General features: G+C 35.2%; 1 protein-coding gene across 1 annotated transcript in view; it reads right to left on the bottom strand.

Moving 5' to 3' along the window:
- AGMO (alkylglycerol monooxygenase) overlaps positions 1–20,583 on the bottom strand; it is a 1,982,086-nt gene that overhangs the window by 898,790 nt on the left and 1,062,713 nt on the right. The window contains exon 10 of the mRNA XM_044069484.1: positions 4,572–4,688. Coding sequence (XP_043925419.1) covers positions 4,572–4,688 — 117 coding nt within the window. The remainder of the gene's footprint in view (positions 1–4,571; positions 4,689–20,583) is intronic.

Here is a 20,583-nt window from a genome sequence, read left to right as displayed (position 1 = left end):
GATCTTAATTTTGTCTTGGAAAAATTATCATTTGCTCCACTTGAGCAAGCTCATCAGGCTGACTTGGGGTTCTTAACATCGAAAAAGTGTTACTGATTATTAAGACTTCTTCAAAAACAGTATCTGAGTGGCAAGCTTTTATGGTGGGTCAACCTTATCTAATTTCTACAAAGATATGGTTTCCTAAAGAACTAATCCTTCATTTATGCCTAAGGTAGTATCCAAGTTTACTTTGAGCCAAGCTATCCATACCCATGTTTCCTTGTAGAACTTAAAAATTAGGAAAAAAGGATATTCCATAACTTGGATGCCCACAGACAACTCAGATGTTATGTTTACAGAGCTAAATCCTTTAGGAACTCTGATCATTTGTGTATTTCTTGTGAAGAGAAGAAGAAAGGACAATCTGTGTCAGAACAGACTATTGCAAAATGTATGCCTCATGCTGTTACTTTTCGTTACAGCTACAAGAAGGAAATTACAGACAGTGTCAAGGCTCATTCAACCAGGGCCTTGGCTTCATCTGTGGCTTTCTTGAAAGGGATAGATTCAGGAAGTATTCTAGAAGCAGCAACTTGGTTGCCTGTATATAGCATTACAAAGTACTACAATCTTCACTTAGTCTAGCATAGACTTTACTTGAACCATCCTTCAGGGGCTCATGGACCCTCATACCTCCTCCTCTCAGTCAGAGTAAGCTGTGGTGATCTATCCTTATAGATACGGCTACTGCAGACGTCATCAATATGCTGAACATAGTACAGTTAAATAAGTAAATGTACCATAACAGTAGATGTTTGAATTATTACTACTGCAGCAGATGCTCCCTTCCTGCTTCTAACCTCATTATTCTTGTATGATTTTATTGCCAGGATAATGATATATATTTTTATTTTCCTAGCAGTGACTTTTTCAGGGTTCTAGCCTCCTTCTCTCTCTCTTGGCATAAAATCTTTGAAGGGCTAGGCATCCAAATCACTCTTTTTCTTTAACTCAGCTAGAGCTGCCTGACAGTATGGGTGCATGGAAGGTGCCCTGAAGCTTTGAATATGGATAGCTGTTATAACCCATATTGCTAAGGCTACTGCAGCAGTTTTCATTTGAACATCCACTGTTAGCATAGGTTTACTTAAGCAGTTTTACTATTCCTTACATACCTGCCTCTTGTGGTGGACATCAGATGTCTGTTTTTTATCTTTGTTAATGGCTTTAGTTGCAGATTCTCCCAAAGTCTGATTATTTACATTTCCAGACAAATGCAAAAGTGGGCAGTAGTTGCAATAAGAACAAGTGTAGTAGATGTGCAAAGCTTTTATCTTGCACAATTTTCAAACTTATATTGGTCATGCTCCAACAAAAATGCTATAAAATCTAAAACCAAGAACTGCTCTGTGACAGGTTTTGGTGAGATCAAACCTTGTACCCTATACAGTTAAAAGTCCTAATGCTGGCATCTTTGCACAGTGCAGGGTCTTCAGACTGGTGTCAATGGCACTGGCGTTCTTGTAGCACTGTAAGAAATATCTTGAAGTTCATTGCATTTGGGAAGGACACTGTACTTTTCTGTTACATAATTATTTACCTTGACTTTTGCTGGACTAAAAGGTATTCATTTTGCAGATATTCTTGCTAAGGAACTAAAGAAGTTGGAAAAGTATTAAAAAGTGCAAACCTAATCAAATGCTTGGCATTAGGACTTCATGTTATTGCAACAAGTTATGTCTATTAAATTTAGATTTTATTTATTAGAAACTGTTCCAAGGAAGTCTACTCAACACCTGTAAAGTAGTAAACAATGTAATAAGCTATATTTGTTAAGGGCTAGCTATAAATTACCATTCCACTGGAGTTAAAAAAATGTCACAATTTTCTAAACATTGAGCAAGTAAACTTTTTCCAGAGTCAGGTTGCTAATATCTGGAAGGCTCTGTTTGCCACACTGTGTTTGCCCATTTCTCTGTCAAAATTTACATTAAATTTAATCTGAAGAGTTTATTAGGTAGTAATAGGTTTAGACCCAAAGTCTCTCTATAAGGCTTAAATACTGTAATACTGTAGGACTGCAACATCTCCTCTGGGACAAAGGCTGCACAAAAGAGATCACAAAGGAGTCTGAGCCAAGATTCCTGATAAATATATTATTCTCTTGAGGCTTCATAGATGAAGCAGGACACCAGACTATATGTGGTTCTAGGACAGACAGAATTATCTACCGGTGTAATGACTAAATGATCCACATCCATCTTTCCAAAGAATGCATTGCACCTCCTTTCTTGGAAATGGCTGAGGGGCTACATGCATGTCCATAGACAGCTTCATGAGTCGGAGCATTTCATCAAACTGGTAGTCATTCAGAGGGGAGGCACAGAGAGGGGGGTGTTTCATTATCATTATCTGTCTCATAAATGGGAACCGTGCTACCTCTGTGAGCCCACCATCTTAGCAGTGGGACATTACCTGTAGCGGCCCAAGTGGGATCATCCTGCATCCACCTCACACCATGGCTGTTAGTGACAGAAGGGTGCTTGGGGAAAGGGAAATGTTCACCAGTTTTAAGGAAAGCACATCCTGAAGACCCGCACAAGGCCTTGTGTTGTCATAAGATTATATTCTTTGGCAGTATGTGCTTTTTTACCTGCCTGGTCAGTCTGCACCAAGCATCATTGAGTGCGTGAATATCCATTATGCTAAGGATGAAATCAGGACTATGAGCTGAAGGAGGATGGACCAAGCAAACCCTCAACACTCTCTCCCTCTTTCTCTCTAGCAAGGTGACGGCTCAGGAAATTCAAGACAATGGTCTGATGGGCCAAACATCCACCATGAGCATTTGTTACAGGACCCACAGGCATGCTCAATGTGAGTAGAGTGGATGGCAGCATGCTCCAGCATAGAAAGAAAAGTGTTCATATATTGAGGCTCACCCACAAATTAGGCTGACAAAGAAATGCTTTATTAATCTGCAACCTTCTAGGAATTAGTTTGTTTCACTGTTAGTCAATGACAGCCTGTTAGGCATGCACGTGTAAAGACCATCAGGCCAGTAGACTAAGGTATTGGCAGCTTTAGTCAATACTCAGTCTTGAACTCTCTTACTTTTTCATTCCAATTTGTGCCAGAGATCGTATAACAGATTATCAACACAATCCCTAAACTGACTGCCTTCCAAAGTCACTATGCTGTGAGTGATTAGTTACGTGTTGAATATCTTTCACCTTTTTCTTCTGTGCACTCGGCTGTACTGCTGGCACTTGTGATGCTTTTCAGCACTGTGCTCCTCTCCTGACAGTAAATACATCATCAGTATTTGTCATGGCTTGTGATCTGATGACCACATAACACACTGTCTACATTTCTTTAGAATTAAATATGCAGACTTTCCTTGAGTGAACACCAAACTGAGATCCAAAACATACAATTAGCAGTAAAGAAGGGGAAGCATATTGTCAGGTATGCCTGCCAAGAGCGTGTGCTGGTGGGACCTGCACAGTCCCTTTAGCACAGGAGCTGGATAGTAAAAGAATCTGTTAACAAAACTCTTAAGTTGCCTGCTACAATTCTCAGCTAATTGTAAGCTAATATTACTTTGGCATAGTTTATACTTCCTAGGAGATGCATTTTCAGAGAATATCAGATGAGATGAAACAGGTACAGTAAATCATGCTTTGCTGAACTACAGTTCAACCATTTCCTGCACCTGTAGCATTATTTTCCACTTTCATGTGTATTTGTAACAATTATTCTAAATACCTGCAAGAAAAGCACAACTTTTATGTTTAACCTTATTTTTGCAACCCAGTGATTCATGAATATCCAGGCTATCCAGAAGTCTAACACCGCCTACGATCCATCTGCAGATCTAAAAGGTAACAGCTTATTGCCACATGATGCAATATAGGAAAATACATTGAAATCCATGACGACTAATCTGATACCCTGATGGAATCCACATTTAACTGTCCATCATGGAGATAATACTCAGTTTTATTTCATCCTTGTTTTACTTTCACTCAGCTATGAAAACAACATACTTAGGCATATCAATATTACTAACTCTAAATCAACTATATATAAATGCCCTTACAAAAAAAATATATAACTTCAGCCAGCTAACCCTAACCTATAGCTTCCAGTGCATATGGAACATTTTACAAAAGACTTACTCCATCTTACACGGAACAAGTCTTTTGGAATCGTCTTCAGTATAAACCAGCTTTATAGATAGGCCTTAGGCCAGTGCAAGTCTCTTACGCTGAGAACAAGCTCACTTTAGTCAAAAGCGTAACATTGATCTTTAGAGAGTAATTAACAGACTTTACAAACATAATTTTTATTTATTTAATTCAGAGTCATTTAAGACAATAAGGTTCCCTTTAACAGTTACAATAATTCTCGTGCTCTGAAGGGAATTACTTTATGAATCATCAATAATCCCTCACCATAAGCTTTACATTCATGTTTTCTATTTTCCATTAAGAAATAAACACAGCTGTTGTTTAGTGAAGGGAAACTGAACCAGCCTGGTCAGCAATAAACAGCAACTTAAATTATTTGTCAATGGTGTTACTTACATTCTCAATAACAAACATGTCTTCATAAATGTCCAGCATAAGGATGAAGTGAACCACCGCATAGATCTGCAGAAAACCTGTCATTCCAGGGTCATAGGGCTTCTCCTCACCTGTAATCTAAAGGAAAGACAACCCCTGAGAATGCTGCAATGAAACCAAGTAGGCCCTGTCTCCTCCTATGACCAACCTTCATATCAATTATAGTTCAAGGAAAATATAATTCATTATAGTATCAGATTTATGCATTATCATGGTGCAACAGATGCAAGTAAATTCCCTACAAGATACCATTTATAAATGTATTTTGAAAATAGCCATGTATGTAATACTAATCATATATACAGAGTCTGAAATGACAGTCTCTAAAATAAAACTTTAAATTTATTCAAGCTTGAAGACAGACCAAAAATCAAAAATTAATAATTTATCTACAGCAGACTTGCACAAACTGTGTTGATTTTAACATTTTAAAAACACCAAGCTGCTTGCTCAGCTATCAAAACATTACCTGATTATTCAACCTCAATAGAGCCCTGCAAAGATCTATAAAGCATGGAGGTCCACTCTCAGCTTTAGGAATTCCATGTGTAATTGCTTCTTGCAGCAGCTCTACTACTCCTGGACCAAAATGACCACAGGTAAGCCCTGACCAGAGCCATTTGCCATGAGAACCTATGACAGACATACAGTAAAGCAGAAACTCTCCTTCATGGTTGGAGGAAGGCCCAGTATTCTAGGTAACATTGGCAAGGTTACAAAACTAGCAAAATATCTGAGATAGACTATGTTCACTAATGATGCATCATCTAAAGAAGTATCCTCATGTGGAGTTTGCCAAGGAAAGGGAGAAATTTGTAGCTGTCATAGGACATTAGCACACATTCATCTTTACCTCATATGTAGAAAGATAGAGCCTTGGTTATCTGAGGCCTCTTTCTGGAGCAACAGAAGCTGCAAAAGACAGATATTAGCTTTTCCAGTTTAAAAAAAAAAATAACCAAAAAACAAAGAGCAGTCCCCGAAAACACAGCTTTGAACCCACAAACTGAGGTGTTGGTAAAAACATCCCCAAAAAAACTCCACCTTCTTAACCCAAAGATAAACGGTCTGTTTAATCCAATATAAAAAAAGGCAATACAATGTTAAGCGCTTCCATCCCCTTATACTTTGGGACTTCACCAAAATAATGGTGCCTTAAATGTTAAAATTAATAAATACACAATTTAAGCAGTCGTGTGCAACAGAACAAACTGTGGCATAAAACCATCAAATAATTAAGTTAATTGAATCAATAAAATTTTTATTTCGAATTTTAATACATAGATTTAACTGATTAAAAAAGGCTTATAAATTCATCTCATTTAAAATACAAAAACCTAATAGACAACAAAGAATGTAATTAAAGTCTGTGCACTAAAAAATATATTTCTGACTCAATTCACTTATGACACAGGAAAAAAGTGGAAAAAAGTTTCTTGGAGGAAACCCCCACAAATTAACTGCTCTTAATTTAAGCAGAGAATTTAATGATATGCAGTCATTCAGACCTGGATAGACAGCAGCACTCAATTTGACCTGCCACAAAGGTTCTCTGTATTCAAGTCTCCTTTCCCACAGGCCACCTTTCATGTTGGCATGGACTTGTGCAAGCATAAAAAATTAAAACAATTTACCTTGTGTACAATTAAGTCTGTGTTTAATATGGCACTATTTGTGGCAGCCATCATGATATCATTATGGTGTTCACACACCCTCTTCTTGAGGGCACATTTGTTTTTTTTTTTCCTACATAGAAGCAATGACAGTGACTGCAAAAAGATAAATATACCACTCCTTTAGTGTTGTAATCACAACGATGGTCAAGCTGGAACTTAATATTACATGTATTAAGTCTCAGAGATGTGCCCTCATAAATATATTTGCAAAAATTGCATGCTCCACATTTTCTTATTCCTATTATTTCCTGTCCTGATCTAAATCATTGTTTGTTTGTGCCTTCATATTCAATAAGATCTCTAATACTGAAGTCCTTTTAAATATAAAATGGTTGTGTACCTAAAATATTGATCATACCACCGTCACTTTCAATGACCCTTCAGTTCTTTCTAATTATTTTTTGTATGATGTTACTGTCACTACTAAACATTAACATCATTGCATGGTCAGGATTCTTGTTATGCTCAACATCTTGGATATTACTGATTCCATGGAACCCTCTACCAAGAACAGGTGGATAAAAATCAGTTTGCCTTCTAAGTATCTCATTTTTCATCTCCATTAATAACCCCTTAGGGTAACCAATAACCTTGAACACTTCAATGAGTTTTTAGTGTATATACTTTAACTACATTCTTTGCTGTCTATTAGGTTTTGGTGTTTTAAATGAGATGATTTATAACTCTGTTTTAATCAGTTAAATCTATGTATTATTTTTTTAATTAATGGCTGTTACTGCCACCATGTAGGATGGTAAGTACTAAAACTATGCATATGTACACAAACATCGATGCACACATCTATTAATCTCTATATATTTATTTATATAGATAGATAGGTGTGTGTGTGTGTGTGTGTGTGTGTTTGTGTGTCCATCTATTTATATACATTACATATGCATGCAGCTATATATATATATATATATATATATATATATATATATATGAATCTACTTTCAAATCACAAAATCTCACAATCCAGAAGATCAAAATACCAAGACCATAATGCAGAAAATTCATGATACTGAAAATGCAGAATCCTGAATGTTAAAATATTGAATCATCTATTACAGCAGTGCTTCTGAGCTTTTAATAGAATACTTTTCCCTTAAGACATTGTACATTGTACAAAATAAAAAAAAAAGATGGTTGATGTTATGTTAGAAGCTCCGGGAAATACTGAAGAGGTGTATTCAACATGAAGTCTCAGAAAGGTAAGGACGTTTTGCTTATAGTACATTATACATATTATTTAGAAAGGAGAATCTAACTAAAAAAATTGTTGGTGGTGTTAGCTGAAGTCAGTGGTAGAGCAGAACGATAAATTTATTGTGTTCTTGGAGTTGATATGCTTACTAAGCAGGGAGTGTGGGGGGCACAGCCCCCCACATGGTGGGTGCAGGGGGGGCTTGCCCCACGCTAAAATGTAGAGAATTAGACTGTTTTTTTTTTTATTAGCTGGTGTGTGTTTTGTGGTAGAGGGTAGGAAGTACAGGTTTGTATTTAGTGATTCTCTATTTTAAGAGTCGATATTGTGGGAGTTGATGTTTTGAAGATTAAGGAAATTGACATTTTGGTGTTTTGGTCTCTGTATTTTGGTCTTCAGGACTGTGAGATTTTGTGATTTAATAGTATATATATATATATATATATATATATATATATAATATACGTATGTACATATGCACGCACACACACGCGTATATATAGATATTTATGAATTGATAGATAGATAGATAGATAGATAGATAGATAGATGGATGGATAGATATATAGATATGGGTCCACTACAATCTAATTCAACATTTCAGAGTGAAAACAACTGATATTGCTGACTGAAAAAAAGCTGATCATATGTACCAGCTTTTTTCAGTACAAGATTGCAGTACAGTGGGGAGCAGGAAGTTTACTATTTCCCCACTGTATTGCAATCTTAGGTGATGGTGTATATAATTAGCAAGGGATGTGAGTTTGCAGGGAGGCTCTTCCCCTGTAAAAAAGTAGAATCTGTTTTTATTCGAATCTTTGTCATTTTAAGTATAGTGTATTTGAATCTTTTTGATTCAAACAGTTCTTTGTGAATTGCCTGCATTCAGAGTTTTGATACTTTGAGCATACACTGATATATATCTGACTGTATATTTTTGTGGGAGGCAGGCAAAGCTCTAAACTATCCTTGATTTTGCCTCATATTGTGAGCTGTTTTCTTATAAAATATATGATGTTGTGGCAAATCAGAATTATTGCAGTCACTAAACAGTGACAGACATTTCAGTTTCAGACTTTACAGGCTTCAAGATAAAGCAAGCCAATGCAAAGCCTTTTATTCTAGCAATTGTCTTAAGAATATAAAGGAAGTATCTGCCCCTGATGTTGGCCTTGTGTCCCCTGATATTATTTAGTTTTCTCCTTCATTATTGAACTACAATGTTGAGAGGTATTTGGGGGTAGAAATTCACTGTGTTGTATATTATATTCAAATGGAAGTAGGCTGAGAGAATAAATTCCTGTGAGTCAGTTATGTTTTTTCATTTATTGGATTACAATAAAATCATTTCAGATGCACAGTCACAGTGATACAAGTGGCTGAAATTGATGGTTACATCTGTGTGTGTGTGTGTGTGTGTGTGTGTGTGTGTGTATGTGTGTGTGTGTGTGTGTGTGTATGTAAGGAGGGTTGTAGATGCTCTCAACTGTCTCTGATTTCACAAAATATCTTTGATTTTTTGCATAATATTTTGTCTGTTCTTCACAAAGTTTATGGCTTTGCAGGCAAATCAGGGAGAACTGCAGTCACTAAATAATGGTAAAAGGCATTTGAGTTTTAGACTTAATAGTTTTCAAAAAAACATGGTAATGCAAAGTCTGTTATTCTAGCAAGCCTCTATGGATGTAAAACCTATAACTGTCACCAATTTTAGTCGTTTGTCCACCATTACATTTTAACTTTTTCCTTGATTCATGGTATAAGAATTTGAGACATATGGAGAGGCTGCAGTGTGTTGCCCAAACTATTCTGACAGCAGTGAGCTGAGAAGATTACTTCCACACGGGCTCTCAGTGAATGGAAATGATGGTCACTATAGTCATTTGTTCAAGTTCAGCAGTCATTTTAGCATTGCAGAAGTAGAGTCAATTTGTACAAAGTTTGCTGGAATACTTTACTGTGGTTATTTTAGCACAGTCAAATATCTGAGGTGTGTACTTTCAATAATGTGACTGTAATTGATGTGTACTGGGATTGTCTGTGATGGAAAATGACTTACTGTATGGAAGGAGGGGTTACAGTATATCTAAAAGCAGCAAGTTAGCCATAATCTTTTTTAGAGAATGGGTGACCTATATATTGGCACCCTGACTGGAACCCCAGCAGGGTTTTTATGTACAGGTAATGCACACTGAAAATGAGTCCACCACTATACGACAGTGTATTAAGCTGCCATGGAGCTCAGACTAAAAGAAAGTTAATGGCTACCATTATTTTACATTGCTAAGCAGCATATTTGCTGTTTAGTGAGTATGAAATAGAAAAGAAGAAAATAAAAAAACATATATAAATTTGTGTGTGTGTGTGTGTGTGTGTGTGTGTGTGTGTGTGTGTGTGTGTGTGTGTGTGTGTGTGTGTGTATGTGTGGGTGTGTGTGTTTATGCATCTGTTTGTGAGTGCATGTGCATATGAGAGTATGAGTGAGATCAATGGAACCATTTTTTTCCACTTGCTAAGCAGCGCTAAAAGAAACATAAAAGAAAGAAAAGTGCGTGTGTGTGTGTGCGTTGAATAACAGGATTTGTGCTAGCATGCATTTTCTGAACCACAACTGTGTTTCTGTGTGGGAGGAGGGGAGTAAGATCAATTAAGCAGTGGTAGCAACATTTAAGAGGTTCGCATACCTCTTCACCTCTTAGCTGAAGTAATCTGAATAAAGCATAAAATAAAAGGGGTACAAAGGCTCAAAAATAAGGACAGGTTTTAAATATTGCTCTTATAAAATTATAAAGTAGCTTGAACAACATGATTTGTTTAGCATGCATTTTCTGAAGGAAATAATGTCTGAAACTCAAATGTATGTCATTATTTAGTGACGTCAATCCCCAATGACTGGCAACCATGTATTTTAGGAGTAAGGGACCGAAAAAAAAAAATGAAGTAAATATCTGGATATTTTTTTTTTTTGAAAATATTATATTTTGGATGTAAAATACTTCCTCCACCACTATTTACACATACTACAGTAAGTTTGAAACATTAGACAAAGGAACTAATTTACATAAAAAATATATACAAAATAATATAGTAATAAAAAAAAGTAAGTAAATAAAACAACAATTTTATATACAGCCCATTCTCTAAGCTCAATAATGCCATCCAGGATGTGTATTACTGTATAAATAATACCCTTCCAGGAGTGTGTTTGGCCTCATAACACCTCGGGGTGGGTGGTATTTACACAGTAAAACATACCCTGTTGGACAATATTGCCTGCTTAATTTTCATTACAATCAAATACTGGCATTCTAATCAACAAGTGCCTGTCAGTGGCAGTCTGGGCAGTATGTATATGATAGCAATCTATCAATGGTGTTGCCATCTATCAGTTCTTAGTTCTCTAGTTGATATATTTGGCTGTAATTCATTCTGTGTGGAGTCTGGATATACTCACTTCCTCTGTGTGGGTTTTATCCATGTGCTTTGGTTTCTTCTCTCAGATCTTCAGATGCATAATAGATCCGTCTTCACATTTGCACTTTTACTTTCACTACAATCTAACACCACAGAGGTATGCAAAAGGTAATTATCGCTTTTTAGAAGACAAGAAGTCCAAAGCACCAGTCACATACAGGATTTATCCATCTTTGAATCTGCCTTCTCAGTTTACTACACAAAGCTTTTTTCCATGAAAATAAAAACAGGACTGAATTTCATTCCCTTACTCGTGATTTTTTTGTTCTGGTTATCATTAAATAAAAAAAATGTTGTGAAATTCTCTAAGATGCACCTCAGAGTGTCAAGAACCTTATCTGGGGGCCTATCATCCCCCATATCCATGGTTTAATTGTGCTGCATCCTCTAGACCTATTACAGTAGAGTCTTGGCCAGTTAGGGTGTGTTAAAAGCATATGGGGAAGTTAAAAAGTAAGACAAAGTATGACAAAGCAAAACAGAAGCAATGTATTTGGATTATCTGGATGGTATAGGGGCAGGATGAAGAAAAATGGGTAGGGCACAGAGGAACTGCATGAGGGACTGGTGTGCAAAAGAGGGTCTCATGGAGCCCTTTGTCTAGGGCTTATTTCACTTAAGGTTGTCTTCTTGACTGCAAGTCAGACACCTCACAAGTATTTAGTTAGTAATGAGGCTATATAATGAGTGTGTCCTTGCTGATGTAGTCTGGATGAAAATGAAACACATCTGTTGTTTTATTACAGCTAAAGGCCATTCACCTGCTGTGATAAAGCCCCAACTCATTCCAGTTAGCACCACCCATTCAGTTGCTTCTTGAAGTATCCCACCCTACTCCCCACTATCACCATCTGCCACTACTCAGAAGTGAAAGCAGAGTTGAATGGTCTGAGATGAAAGCAAAGTGTCAAGGCTAGACAACAGACTGTCCTCTTTCCAATTTTCTGTAGAACTCAAGAAGAGTAACACCAGTTCTTTGCTCAAAGTTTCATATTGTCATTAGCATCTTTAGAATGGAGGCTCTAAGACTGCAATACAAATACTTTTGACACAAAGTTCCTTATGAGTAGGGTTCTTGGTGGGGTCTGACCAAGAAGCTGTAAGGATATGCCTATTGTTGAACATGTCTATATGATATATCACATCTGCTGAATAATGGCTCATTAGCATGGAGCAAAGAAAGTGCCCAATCCTGAAGCTAACTAACGATTTCTTAAAAGGATTCCCTAGAAAATCACGTCTATCCAAATGATGAAGCCAGTAAAAATTCAGGAAAGATCCTTAAGAAAACAGGAGTGCCACAACAACATCATGTGGCACAGACTAGTGACAGGGTCTGTTGATCTAGTCACTCTACCACCTCAGTCACTGATGCGCTGCACTACGTGAAGCCTAAATTATATCAAAGCAGTAAGCAGTAAAAGTTTCCTTTGTAGATTTCATGATCTTGGAATCAATCAGCTTACAGAATACGGCAAGGGTATGTTCCACACAGAGCGACTGAAAATGAGACAGGTAATACAGTCAACGAACATCCCATAGAGTCAGTGTGACAGAAGCAAAAAGAAAACACACACACAAACACACAGGTATATGCACTTACACACACCCACACACACCCACACACACACACACACACACACACACACACACACACACACACACACACACACACACACACACACACACACACACACACACACACACACACACACACACACACACACACACACACACACACACACACACACACACACACACACACACACACACACACACACACACACACACACACACACACACACACACACACACACACACACACACACACACACACACACACACACACACACACACACACACACACACACACACACACACACACACACACACACAAAATATCCTCCTGAGCCAACAAATACTGCATCCTCTTCAAATGACAATAAGATTTAAGTCAATTGTTAAAATCAGTCAGTTTTTGTCTATATTGAGCAGCATTCTTGGAGAAGGTAGAATGAAACTCAGTGCTAGACTCATACCGGCCTGTGACTACATAGTCGAGGAAGGTACATCTTAGGTAATTTACACCCACATGCACTATGATATAGTCATGCTGGTTATTGTGGTTCAACAACACATGCATGACTTGGCTATTCATGACCCCTGATAAACAACTAACTGTGACCCTCTCCTTGCTTAGCCTGGTGAGTGATATATCAATACGTCTCACAATTGAGTCTCCTGTGACTAGGATATTGGATTGCGTGGAGGTTTGCCTTATGAGCTTACAAGTTGAGTTAACATTAGTTATGGCTGTATATGTCTTGGTGAAGGTTGTTTTAGAGAGATGCCTATAAGTTGTCTTAGGATATTTATTCACATATATATATATATATATATATATATATATATATATATACATAAGCATTTATTTCTCCTCGGGCCTTCGCTGAAAACAGGCTCTGCGAAACCTAGTCGGACTTTCTCGGCCAACAAATGTTAAATAAATAAAATAAATAAAAAAAGATAAATAAATTAAAAAAAAAAAAAATATATATATATATATATATATATATATATATATATATATATAGAGAGACACACACACACACACACACACACACACACACACACACACACACACACACACACATCTGGGAGATCATTGAGGTTAGCATATGTTAGTCTATGTGCTTTTTCTGTACTTTGTGTGGAAGGTAGTGTGGTGATGTGTATTATTGACAGTTCTGTTTATAAGACTTCTCTTTTAAAAGCCGTTAGGGAAGAGAAGAGTGACATACTTTTTATAATTCTGACTATAAAGCATCAAAACACACTGATCCTGGATTTTTTAACTGCAGGAAATAGGATACAACCTAACCCGAAATGTCCATAACTATTTTAATTATGCTGTCCTTAGCATTCATTATTACATTTATGCTAGTCACACAGGTATTTTAAGTTTTGTCTTGACAATGAAGTTAATTAACCAGGAAGTGTTTCTCCTACATACACAGAAGGTAGTAGACATGAAGTCCAAATCAACTTTGTTTTCAAAATAAGTAGTTAAGGTTGTGGCATGGAGATGTGGCTGCAAGGTGGTCACTGCTTCTCAAGCAAGTAACCCTAAGACTCCCTAGTGGGCACCAGTGGTGAAGGAATCTCCTGATTTGATCAATAAGTGAGAAAAGGTCATGAAAGTACAAACTGTGACAACTACCAAATGGCACACCCAGGTATGAGAAGTTTGTAAAAGGCTTAGATAAATACTTTAAGATAATCTCAAATAACCTCTGGCATACCAGCCAGCAAGCCAGGAGGGGGGATACAGTAACTTCTAAACCCATCAAACATGCTCTCTTATGAGTATACAATAACAGAAATATATGGTGGGACTGGATCCATTTCTACAGCCAAGGGCACTCTGTTGATTAATTAGATTGTTTCTGGCAAGGCTATAAGCATTGATGAGATTGCAGTATAGGGTTCCACAACTACTGCTTTATACCATTCAGTCCCTGTACTTGAAGAGTGAAAGACAAAGGAGTTTAACAGTTGCACAAGACCACATGTAGGCAGAAGACTCCATGGTGCAATGTAAGTGAGGGCTGGAGTGCACCAACTGAGGTGGGATCCTCACAACCCACACAGGTGGTGCAGTACTGCTCCATCCCATCAACTGTGTCAAGAAGGTGAAGAATGAATATATCAGCTGGGAACTGAAAGATGGTGAACTGTGCTTGGGCAGTGTGAAGCCACAGGAAAATCTTGTGGAGGTCTGTAGTAGTTGTAATGTACAAATCAGTCAATTAACCTGGGTATAGGGTTTGAAGATAAATCAAACCATATAGTAGCTCATTCCCTCTGAAGTTTCCGCTCAGGACAGCTAATACTTAGCAGATGAAATTTTACCTGATAAAAAGAATTATGAAGTGCTGGGCTTGAACCAATCTCAACTATTCCCAAACTTTAAATAAGAAGTCTGAATTGGTGGTTTGGAGCTGGCCATGGAATGGGAGTGCCTAGTAGCTTAAAAAATAAACTTTACTTATTTCAAGAAAGAAAAAGAACAGACAGCTGTCTAGGAAAGGTAAAATTCTTGGTTTATATTCCTTATATTGTTTATTATATAATTTCTTGTTTCATTATAGTGTTTATTTTTATTGCAGAGTACTAAATTATTAAAAGTTCTAGTTAGGAAAGAACAAATCTGCATTTTTTTATGAGTTATATGAACTATAAACTAATTACCTGTGAACTACAGATGAAGCTAGGGACTAGTGTATTTATTTAATGGGAAAAGAAAACATTCCAAGATTTTCAAGAGAAAACTCACTTGACATTTGCTGCTACAGAACAGATTGCTGTCTCTTGAGTTGTCCATCCCTTATTTATTTTGGCAAAAGAGACACCTCCCACTACTGTTTCACTGGCTCTGTGATTAAGCATAAATATAATTTTTTGTGGAGGCACTTCTCTTTAATTAATGTTATTACCCTTCTGCTGTATTCCTCAGACCCATTATACTGCGTACCCACAATTACCTACAAGTTTAACCGATTATTGTCAGAAAAGTCTCCTTCAAAAGTGTTCTCCTTTACTATTTTAATTAATCTGTTTATACACCGTGTATCCTTAATCATCACTGTTTTGCACTTAATTAGATCTGTGCTCTTTGTTAACTCTATTAGCAGTTACCTGTGCTATTAACAATCCAGAATAAATACAATCTGTTACTGCAGAGTTTCAGTCTGCTTCAGTTTCATGTATAAATTTTGTCCGCAGCCAAGTTTACGAGGATACAAGCAGATGTCTTTTAATAAGCTAAACAACCAAAATATCACTTTGTCTGTGAGAAAGTAGGCCACTTTTACTGTAACTGTTATGATCTGATTTGAATGTGGATAACAAGATCACAACAGTATTAGTTGTGAAAAAAATGTAGATGATGCGGCAGTAATGAACATTTGTGAGTAATTTTCCTAAAAAAATAATATAGTGAAAAAGGTTAATCCATGTGCAACGTCTGATTTAGATCTCTAAAGGGAAGACTTTCTATAGCATGCCATCACTCAACCTGAGGGCTTGAGGGAAATTGTGCTGACAAATCTTTAAAATTTTTTTGTGAGATTTAAATGCAACTTTAATCTAAGATGATAACATTTCTGTTAATGAGAGGTTAAAGGGAGGGATAGGCCTAAAACATGAAAATATTAACACATAATATAAATAGGTAGATAAATCCTGTCAGATGGTAAAATATGGTGCAACAGATAAAAATGCATTGTGATGACTGTTTATTATAATATGTCCCATTCCCAAGATTAACTTTACCGAAGCTAACTAGTTTAACTGCATATCTAAATGGTGCAGGCTACCAGTGGTTTGGTACTGGTTCAAATTCTGGAATAGTTAATTTTATTTTAAATAAAAATATTAAAGTATGTTAATATAACAGAGCCTGGAAGAGTATTAACTTTGGATGCCTATTATCGAGGACACAGATAAAAAATTATAAACATGTGTGAAAATACAAGCGCCACTAACAGAAAGTAGTTATGGGATAGTTTAGAATTTTGTTTTAATTTTAAAAACAATAGTTATGGGATAGTTTAGAATTTTGTTTTAATTTTAAAAATAAAGTTATTTGGGATGAGATTTCATAATCTGGACATTGAAAATCTCACAGTCCTGGAACCTCATCAATTTGGATTTGTCAAAGGAAAGTTCTGCCTATGTATTTGAAAACAATGCCCAAAGCAGTGGATAGCAGCTACACAGTTCATACAGCATATCTGGACCCGATTGACACCTTTGACATGTTTCCCCATATAGCCATTATTAACATTCATATAAATCTAAATATAACTCCTTACATTGTGCAGTTGATAACTAAATGGTTTTCAGACAGGACCCATGCAGTTAGGGTCACAGGTGCTACTTCTGAAAGCAAAAAAAGTTACCAGTGGTGTACCATAATGCTCAGTGTTAGGCCCTCTTCTACTTGGCATCTATTCTCAGACCATAAGGCCAACATTCCAAGCCTATGGTAAATAAGTCTGCAGGTGACTTGTAAACGGGGTGCTGTTGCACCTGAAAGGTGCACCAGGATGCGCCAATCATTCCTATAAGGCTGAAACTGTTAAGCAGCTTCTTCAGCTCTTTCAGCCCAAAAATCCCCAGATGGAAACTGTAACAGTTCCATATTGTATATCTATATTAACAATAATACATGAAACATACAAAAAACAATAGTTAAGTGTGAAATAAATAATTAAGAATAGCACACAGTCCTTCAATGGAAGGAAAATAAGGCATCTTTACTTCCCAAAGACTGACTGTAAAGGAAATAACAATGGAAAGTATCTTATCATCCTCAAATGAAATGTTAAACCAAGGTCCTACCAGCTTGTGTTGGTGGCAGCTCAGGTAGATATAAAAGATCCCATGGCACCTGTTGAAAAAAGTAGGGGTGTTTTATTAAAATCCATAATATATATAGAAATTATTTACAATTATTTACAAATATTTACACTTTTTACCTTATTTATAACACATTTCAGTACATTAACATTTTTCATTCACTTTCTTAAATCCCCATTATTTTTTCCACAACCAAAATCATATTTTTTTCAAATTCTCTGATAATATCCATTTTCCATTATATTTTATCTTATTCATCCATTCATACCAAATAACCCATAGTATACAACATTTTTTATCACAATTTTTGGCATCCCCTTTTTTTATTAATGTCCCATATTCTATCACATCCCTATTTATATCATTTATACTTTGCAAACCTTTTATACTTTACTTTTCGCATATTTTCTGCCATAATTGCATTACTCTTACACTTTCTAACATGTTCAGTTTAGCCTCTACCTTACCACAATAAATACAAATCATTTCTTCTATTTTTATATGGCATACTTGCCTTTACTGGAAGTTTATTGATCATTAATATCTACAAAACATTTTTACATTTAAAATAGGTCTCACATCTTTTCTAATCTTTCTTTTATAGCTTTTATTTTTTTCTCCCAAATATCTCCATGGAAAGACATAATAGTATGTATTCATCATATTCACATACCATTCCCTTCTATTTTTCTCTACATTATCCGTACTGATTTTCCACAATAATATTTTCTTCTGATATATGTTCATTTCCACATTTAAATATAATTTCCTTCTTTTTAAATACATGAGCATTTCCTGAGATTTTTATATTTTCCCTTCATTATCCTCATTATCAATCTATCTTTTTGTTTCCCTTCAACGATGTCAATACTTTATATAAATTCAATGATAATATATGTATGATCGGATGAATTAACCACAATCTTCCTTCATGTTTTTTTTAACATACAGTATCTCTCTTTTAACTGGATTTAATCTTGATCCCCATATAAATGAAAACAACACCAACATTCATTTTTTATCAAATGTTATGCCTAAAATTTCTATCTCTCCTTTATTAAAATGAATACCCATTATTCTGCCTAGAGATCCTAGTCATTTACTCTTTTCCTTATTAATACTTAAATCACCTTTACATCTTGAATAAGATTTCCAATAGCTCTTTTCATCCATTCTTCATTTCTTTGTAATTAATACTATACCATCCACAAAGAAAACATTGCTGGCACTTGAATTCCTTCCACTGTGCAATATTCAGCTCCCACCGAAGTAAATTTTATTTTGTTAACAACTGCATTCATGATTAATGCAAATAATGTACTATTTAATGGAGTTCCCTGTCTTATACCACTTATTTCTATTTCCTCACTTAACCAACCAGTTATGATTAATCTTACTTTATTCTTATTGTACAGTGAAACACATATGTTAATTATTTTCTTACTTAAGTTACATTCTTTTAAAATCTGCCATAAAGTTTCATGCTGTATCTTATCAAATGTTTTACTCACATCTCCTGTCAAATGTCAAAATTCTAAGCTCTGCATTTCCATTTATCACATCATCTACCATTTGCCTTATTATCATCAAAATTTCCTCATTCCCTTTTCCTTTTATCCCAAATATTGTCTCATTCAATACCTTATTTACCTTACTTTCCATTCTCTTCTCTATTATTTTTATAAATATCTTATAATCTACATTATTCAGTACTATCGGTTTCCAATTTTTAATGTCTATTTTTTCACCTTTTTTCATAAATTTCATAGCTCCCATACATATTCCTTCATCTTTAATCTCTTTCTCTAACCATTCATTTAATACTTCTAGAAGATTTTTTTGCTTTTATAGCATATCTTTGTACATTAAATATTCAATGCCATCCAATCCTCTTCCTGATTCTACATTTACTGTCTTCAACAAATTTAATTCTTCATTTGATGTCTTTTTTCTGTTACTTCATTATCTTATTCATTTAATTTCTTTAATCACTGTTTATGTCCTAAGTTAGTTTGATATTCAAAAACTGTTTTCACAATATGTTCTATTACATTTATTATTTATTTTTGTGTATTCAACATCTTTCCTTTCTCATTCTTTAATTCTCTTATTGCTCTGCTATTTTCTTTTGCAAATTTATTTAGGTAAAGTGCTACCTCCTCTTTTTTTCATTGTAAAAATACCTTTGCTTAAGGAATAGTTTTTTTTTATTTTTTCTTGATTTATTTCATATAACATATTTTCTTTTCCCACAAATCTCTCTCTATTACTTATTATATCTTTAAATGCTTGATAACTGATATCATTATAATTATGCATTTGTTTTGATCTTGTTACTTTTGCCATTCCAAAACCTCTTCTTTTTTATATTTTTCTTACAAACTTTCACACCAACTTGTCCAATTCATATAAAACAGTCTCATATCTAAATGAACTGTCCATAAACGTATAATCATTTTTCTCATTTGTTGATTTAATTATGTTTCATTTATTCTTCTAATACATTTACCTATTTTTATATATCATTTTTCTTGCATCTCTAACCAAATAGCTACATGGCCTAAAAATCATGCTATTTTATCTCTTTGTATATCATTTTTAAACTCTCCAAAATCATAAAATAGTCAATTTCTGTTCTCAAGTTGCCCCTTCTAAATTTCCAATGTTTACTGTCACGTAAATACAACTTTCCACTTTTTAATATCTCTGAAATTATCTTCACATCTGCCCCTTCTTTTCTTCTTTGTCTTAAACCACAATTAAAATATCCTACCAGTACTATTTTCATATTAATACTAACATAATTAAGAATCTTACTAAACATTATCTCTCTTTGTTTCTGTAACAGATATTCATATATTGCAATAATTCTATATACTTGGTTCTTCCATCTTACATCTGTTATTCTCCCCAATATCACTAAAGTATAATCCAAAATTGTTATTGATTTTTTTACCTAAAAGTTTTATACCTGACCACTTATATTCTCCCATATTCCAGGTAACTTTACCATCCCATAATTCGTTCACTTGTCTGATAATATTATAATATCTACCTGAAGTGACCCACACCATTCTAACACACATAAGCTTATTTTTACATTCTTTATACTATTCACATTTATGTCTAAGATTTTTCCCTTTCTGAAAACATATTTATTTTTCTCACCCTTTTCCTTTTTATTCTCTCCCAA

Source organism: Protopterus annectens, chromosome 4.part0 (genome assembly GCF_019279795.1).
Source record: "Protopterus annectens isolate FY-2018-M chromosome 4.part0, PAN1.0, whole genome shotgun sequence".
NCBI lineage: Eukaryota > Metazoa > Chordata > Ceratodontiformes > Protopteridae > Protopterus > Protopterus annectens.
The sequence above is the reverse complement of the archived record's forward strand: the minus strand, read 5'-3'. Positions and strand labels throughout refer to the sequence as shown.